General features: G+C 37.2%; 1 protein-coding gene across 2 annotated transcripts in view; it reads left to right on the plus strand.

Moving 5' to 3' along the window:
* The first annotated feature begins 1607 nt into the window (after nucleotides 1-1607).
* LOC123516982 overlaps nucleotides 1608-7500 on the plus strand; it is a 25064-nt gene continuing 19171 nt past the window's right edge. Inside the window, exons 1-6 of one of the 2 annotated variants that reach the window (XM_045276786.1) lie at nucleotides 1608-1863; nucleotides 2535-2760; nucleotides 2898-3257; nucleotides 3586-3702; nucleotides 5098-5158; nucleotides 5644-5798. In XM_045276786.1, the coding sequence (XP_045132721.1) occupies nucleotides 2649-2760; nucleotides 2898-3257; nucleotides 3586-3702; nucleotides 5098-5158; nucleotides 5644-5798 (805 nt within the window). In that variant the 5' untranslated portion in view covers nucleotides 1608-1863; nucleotides 2535-2648. Of the gene's footprint in view, nucleotides 1894-2534; nucleotides 2761-2897; nucleotides 3258-3585; nucleotides 3703-5097; nucleotides 5159-5643; nucleotides 5799-7500 lie in introns of both variants that reach the window. The other variant, XM_045276787.1, reaches the window with a different exon arrangement.

The raw sequence follows: 7500 nt of genomic DNA on the forward strand, positions 1-7500 counted from the left end.
AACAGACAATTTGGGTTCAGGACAGGGCGGTCATGTGTATCAAACTTATTAAGCTTCTACTCCAGAGTTATTGCAGGACTTGAAAACAGAGATGGATGGGTAGACACAGTATACCTGGACATTAAAAAGGCTTTTGATAAAGTCCCTCACGGAAGACTTCTTTGGAAACTAGAGAACATAGGAGGACTGCGTGGAACCTTGCTCGAATGGACAAGAGATTATTTGAAGGATAGGAAATGAGAACTGTGATCAGAGATACATACTCATCTTGGGGTAAAGTAACTAGCGGAGTGCCACAAGGGTCAGTGTTAGCCCCCATTATGTTTCAAGTTTATGTAAACGACATTCACATTGGGATAAACAGTTATATAAATTTATTCGCTGATGATGCAAAGTTGCTAAGAGTTATCAAAACCAGAGAGGACTGTCTGCTGTTGCAGGAAGATTTAAACAAGATCTATGAATGGAGCAAGAAGTGGAAATTGGAGTTTAATGCCAAGAAATGCCACATAATGGAACTAGGAAAGAGTAAGAGAAGACCAGTATGGAACTATTTGATGGGAGAGGAGCAAATAATGAAGACTAAAGAGGAAAAAGATCTTGGAGTGATCATACAAGAAAATCTGAGCCCTGATAAACACATAAGCAAGATATTTGGACTATCATATAAGATGTTGACTAATATAAGAGTGGCATTTCATTACATGGATAAAGATATGATGAAAAAATCATCACAAGCATGATACGCCCAAGGCTGGAATATGCAGCAGTGTTATGGTCTCCGAGCTCTAAAAAGGATATAAGAAAATTGGAAAGGATACAGAAGATTGCTACAAAGATGGTGCCGGAATTAAAGGACCTCACATAATGAAGAACGACTGAAGGAAATGGGACTGCCAACCTTACAAGATAGAAGAGAACGAGGAGACCTAATAACAATGTATAAGATAGTAAATGATATTGAAAAGATAGACAAAGAAGACCTGGTGCTGTTGACGGAAAGAGATGGAAGGACAAGAGAACATGAAAAGAAGATCAGGATGAGGCAGTGTGTGAAGGGTATTGGAAAATACAGTTTTCCACACAGAACGGTGGAAAAATGGATTGCATTGGATAATGTAATTGTTACAGCACATAGTGTGCATAACTTTAAAGAAAAACTAGATAAATGGAGATATGGAGACAGGACACTATATATATGAGCCCCGCTCGAACCCTGTACAATACAACTAGGTAAATGCACACAAATCTCTCTCTCTCTCTCTCTCTCTCTCTCTCTCTCTCTCTCTCTCTATATATATATATATATATATATATATATATATATATATATATATATATATATATATATATATATATATATATATATATATATAGATAAAAGATAGCTAGATAAATAGATAGGTAGATAGAGAGATAAATAAATAAAGAATAGATAAAGATAAATAAGATAAGAAAACACTGATATCCACGATGCTATTTTAACGGATATCTGACCATCATGATAAGCATTCAGCTATTACTTCCTCCCTTTACAACATGCTTTTTACCCTCGATTTCACAGGCAAAATGTAGCGTAAATAGGTCAAATCGTGCCTTGCTCTCGTGCCCATGACGCAGGCATTCTTCAGTTTCTTGTACCATGAGGTATCATTTTTCCCTTCTCTGACTGTGACCACCACTACTATAAAAATAGGCAGTTCTCTCCATCTTAAATGACGAGTTCCACCGACATCTTTTTATAGGTTAATAAAAACGGCAGAAAAAAAAAAAGACGTAAGAAGATGACCTGTTGGAGTGGGGATAGTATATAAGAAGCAAACTGGTTTGCCGCGGCTCACTACTACACGCAACGCCGGATCGGTACGTACTTCCACCACTACCACTCCCGGGGTGAGCCACACTATACATTGGACGTTATACCTAGCTTACTATCTTACGAAATATGTACCAAGTGTGTGTGTGTGTGTGTGTGTGTGTGTGTGTGTGTGTGTGTGTGTGTGTGTGTGTGTGTGTGTGTGTGTGTGTGTGTGTGTGTGTGTGTGTGTGTGTGTGTGTGTGTGTGTGTGTGTGTGTGTGTGTGTCATTGGGAAATATATGTAGCTCAGTGGTTAGAGCGCTGGCTTCACAAGCCAGAGGACCGGGGTTCGATTCCCCGGCCGGGTGGAGATATTTGGGTGTCTCCTTTCATGTGTAGCCCCTGTTCACTTAGCAGTGAGTAGGTACGGGATGTAAATCGAGGAGTTGTGACCTTGTTGTCCCGGTGTGTGGTGTGTGCCTGGTCTCAGGCCTATCCGAAGATCGGAAATAATGAGCTCTGAGCTCGTTCCGTTTCATTAATTTCTTCTTCTAACACTTTTTGTCTCATAGATGATGGAATTGTGTTAGTTTGTTAGTCTTTACTCCTCATCTCTCTTCCTCCATTCATTAATTTCCTCTTAACGTCTGGCTGTCTCGTCAGAGACTGCAGCAGATCAAACAGTAAAACACACACACACACACACACATTAAGAAAGCCAAACTTATCACCTTAGGAAAGAAGCAGCAGAATCCGAGAAGCCTCAACAACTGCAGGCCCAGGAAAACAGCGAGAAGCAGCAGATAGACAGACGAGGCCACAGGCCCAGCAGAAGGGGCCAGTGCACACTATGGTGACAGAGGGGGAGGTGTGGTGGCACAGATGTCGGTGGTGGTACGTCCCTGTGGTAGCCGTTCTGCTAGTGATCTCTGGCCAGACTTGCACCTCCGCCTCCTTGTCAGGTCAGGAAAAAAGTGGTGCAACACAAAGCAGATAAAAAAGAAAGAAAATAAATAAACAGTACGTGTCTTTAATGAAGGATTATCTAGTAGGTCACTCAAAACGAATGAATGTTGTAATTTTGGTAATATTGTTTCAGTCTCCAAAGACTCCAGTGCGTCCAAATCTAACACCACGCAGCTGCAAGACACCACTGATTCTTGGAATGATGGAAGTCCTAGTATTAATGAAAGGAAGCAACATGATTCAGACGAAGGAACCATAGTTGCCGGTACACATAAGGTAGACGATAGCGAGGATAATATCAATGAAGATAGAATTGAAATCGTCGAGATGAGAAGTGAAAAGGAAAGGATTAGTAATTATGAAAATCTTCACAAGGATGTGCTTACGCTGGAGGAGGTAAAGAGAAAAATGGAAGAAAAAGATAACTCTCCTGAAGTATTCCGTCCAGACGTAGTGGAGAATAAATTACAGCGCCTCTTGGCCTTCTTTGACCGTAAGTTCGTGATTATTCTCGTGTGTGTGTGTGTGTGTGTGTGTGTATATATATATATATATATATATATATATATATATATATATATATATATATATATATATATATATATATATATATATATATATATATATATATATATATATATATATATATATATATATATATATATATATATATATATATATATAACATACACAAAAACAATTATTACATTAGATAGCTATGCATTCATTAATAGTATGTAATTTTTGTTAAACTAGCGCTATTAAGGAAGATTAACAATTATTGATCTTGCTTTGACAACTTGTCATTTATACGGTTTTAGCGGCCAAGCAGGACGGGAGGAGCGGCGTCAATGACAGAGTTAGTCTGTGGGAGTTCTTGGTGAACTATGTTACCGGCAACGTTCAGCCTCCATTGCATCACCAGTCCTACACTAAAGGTATTTATATAAGTCGTGTGCGAATCTTCTCAAGGATTGATGGGAGGAAAGACGTTGCCGGATTCGGTAACTTTTGACACACAATTAGTATAAATATTGTTACATAATACAATTGATAAACAATGAATACATTTGCCATCATATCTATACAGCTTTGGGTCATGAAGATTTGAGTGGTCTCTGAATAGTCAATATTTACCATACTAAAGGTAAGCATTCATCAGTAGCCTCCACGACAGAGCTAGATTTTACTTAACACACTCCAAGACTAACTAGATGCTGTGATTAGTCTATAAGAAATATCTAAAGTAAATTAGTAATTGTAACATATAGAGATAAATCTATTAAATTTGAATAATAATTAATAAGAGCATGCATTCTTTCTTTATACATTTCGCTTCCAGCGGCACTGCTGACCTACAAACACCTCACCTCTGGCCACAAGCAAGCTACCACACACAGTCTTACACCACTCTCTCGCTCATTCTGGTATATAGAAATTCAACGCATACAGGCTGACTCAAATGAATATGTGTATATATATATATATATATATATATATATATATATATATATATATATATATATATATATATATATATATATATATATATATATATATAAGAAAAGAGGGAAACTGCAAGAGGCCGTCAGGCCTATACAAGGCAGTCCATGTGTGTTTAAGCTATATATATATATATATATATATATATATATATATATATATATATATATATATATATATATATATATATATATATATATATATATATAATGAGTTTAGTAATATTAACCCTTTCAGTGCCATGACGCGTTTTCATGTTAATTCTGCTTACTATTTGGTGATTTTATACAGCTTCAGAAACTTATGTGGGGATTAGAATAGTGAAGACTGTGGCCATTAATCTTCCTGACCTCCATAGACCCTTCCTAATGTTAATAAAATAGCCTAATCGTACACAAAACTCATGGTAAAAAAGCGTCGCAATATTGAAGGGCTTAATAACAAAACTGAACAAGACACTGCATAATTGTGATTTCTCATTTAGCACATGTAAATAGTACTGCAAATACTACAGCTAGCCTGCTCCGAACGAATGGGAAGCATCCAATCTAACGGAACGACTGAGAGGGTCACTCAGCCTCACTGCTGCCGTGTGCACGCTGCCAGACACAAAACTTTGATTCTGCTTGACAGAAGTAAAGGATTCTAAAACTTTTCATACGAGAGAGAGAGAGAGAGAGAGAGAGAGAGAGAGAGAGAGAGAGAGAGAGAGAGAGAGAGAGAGAGAGAAATTAACAAGCGTCTTCAAACTCCCTTGAGCTAAAAAAAAAAAAAAAAGACGCAAAAGTAAGCATATCTGATAATTTTCTTCCTCTATTTTTCTCGACTAGCAATAGAGGAGCCTCCACCAACCCATCCTTGTGACAATGTCCCCGGAAGCTATAACCAATGGTGAGTTCCTACCACAATCATATATTATGACAATATATATAAATATATATATATATATATATATATATATATATATATATATATATATATATATATATATATATATATATATATATATGTGTGTGTGTGTGTGTGTGTGTGTGTGTGTGTGTGTGTGTGTGTGTAACGCAGGTACGTATACTATATAAAAGACACACTAGGTACTGGTCCTCAGAGTCGAAAACGGTCGTCAAAAATTAAAAGATAAGTGTCTTAAAACGTTCCAGTTGAAAGACTTCGTCATAGGAGGGAGGAAAGACAGAATCAGAGAGATGAATGATTGAGAATACTGGTTAACCCTTGCATTAGAGAGATGGGCAGAATAGAATCATCATAACCAAAACTTAACAATTCATTTCATCTATTTAATCATTGATTGATACGCTTTAATGTTTGTTTATCTATGTAGTTATTTTTATCTATATTTTTTTTCTTTGCCATGCCAGGTTTCGCAACGCGGTACCCCGGAGAGTGGTGGTAGCAGGAGGTGGAGTGGCTGGCTTAGCCGCCCTCACCACCCTCATCAGACTGAAGGTAGACGATGTGTTGCTTCTCGAGGCTACCGATCGCATGGGAGGTCGCGTAAAGACAGTCGTTCACGGTGAGTCATATGGACGCTTTACACCAGCCAAGGAAGGGAGCTTTTTTATAGCATCTAGTGATTCGTACATTTTTTTTCTTTCAAAAACTTGAATTACTATAGGTAACCCCTCGCCTTTCAACCCTTTAACGAAAACAGTTAAGAAAAATTGGTGAGCATCCTTATTTTTTAATTTGTTTGCTCTGGAAACAATTCAGTGTATAACAAAAATAATTCATACATCCAGCATATTAAATGAGATCACACATTGTGGATAGGTCTTTCGAATTTCGTATTAGCTGCCAGATCTTCAATGCAAGGATGCAATTAATACAGCGTAAATCTCCGTGAGTTTTCAGCTAGTTCCTAAACCTGGTATGGATAATGGATAGCAACAAACAAGGAATATAAAGCTTCAAAAATATGTGTCAAAGCAAGTAAAATTAATATCAAAACGCTAAGCAAATCATTCACTTACAACGACTATGATTAATTTTTTATGCATAATTTCACTATTGTTTTCGATGTCTTCTCAACTAATAGACTAATCAAGTTCAACCGTAAAACTTCTAGCATCTGATACTTAAGTTATAACATATTCGTATGGTTTCTTCATTAATTATCAGTTTTCTCTTTATTCAAAAAAACATTAGGACACTTTTTTCCTTTTTTACCTAACTGAATGAGTGAACATTTGTTTCTTCCCCTAAAAATTAGGTAACTGTGAAGAAAAGGGAAATCTAAGCAAGACTGGGCTTCTTACCATCAACATTTCAAAACAAACTTTCACCATGAAGGTTCGGGTGAAATCCCTTAAAAATCCATCTTGAATCTGCGAAAGACAAGTACCATTATTTTTTCCGAATCTTGAAAAATGTTTGTAATTTATTTTTGAAAGTACTAAAATTATACAATATCCTTTAAATTTCTCGGAACTCTGTGAAACGAAAGGAATGCGAGCTCTAGTTCTTAATGCATTAGCTCCATAGCACTTCCTCTTCCTGTGTGTGTGTGTGTGTGTGTGTGTGTGTGTGTGTGTGTGTGTGTGTGTGTGTGTGTGCGTGCGTGTTTGTGTGTGTGTGTGTGTGTGTGTGTGTGTGTGTGTGTGTGTGTGTGTGTGTGTGTGTGTGTGTGTGTGTGTGTGTGTGTGTGTGTGTGTGTGTGTTCCCTTGGTAAGTTCTCAAATAATAAATGTTGTATCAAGGATATTCAGATTTGCCTGGTAGTGGTATGATAACGTGTACATGCCTTATGATATATGGGGCCACAAGTGTCACAAGGTCAGACTGCTCTTCTGATATGGACTGAGGTAAATTTACACCGGCCTCAACTTCTTCCTTCATTAAATGCTGCAATATTTCTGGCCTTAGATCTATTTTAACTTTTTTTTTACATTTTTTTCCTCTACTAAATGTCATCTTTTCTTATCGAATCTCATGTATCTGAGGCAAGTAATAGCTAGCACCCCCATCTCTGTTTCTTCCTTCTTTCTCTATTCTCAACCTCACTCCAAAGCTGGAAGTTGTATCTTTGTGCAAAATGACCTAAATAACTTGATTTCGTCTCTTGAATCATCAGAATTTTCTACCATCTGGCTTAGACTGCAGAGTCACTCTCAAACTAAATTTCTGCGCTATAACCCATACTGTTTACTTAACTTTTCTCTCTCTCTCTCTCTCTCTCTCTCTCTCTCTCTCTCTCTCTCTCTCTCTCTCTCTCTCTC

This window comes from Portunus trituberculatus, chromosome 41 (genome assembly GCF_017591435.1).
Source record: "Portunus trituberculatus isolate SZX2019 chromosome 41, ASM1759143v1, whole genome shotgun sequence".
Lineage (NCBI taxonomy): Eukaryota > Metazoa > Arthropoda > Malacostraca > Decapoda > Portunidae > Portunus > Portunus trituberculatus.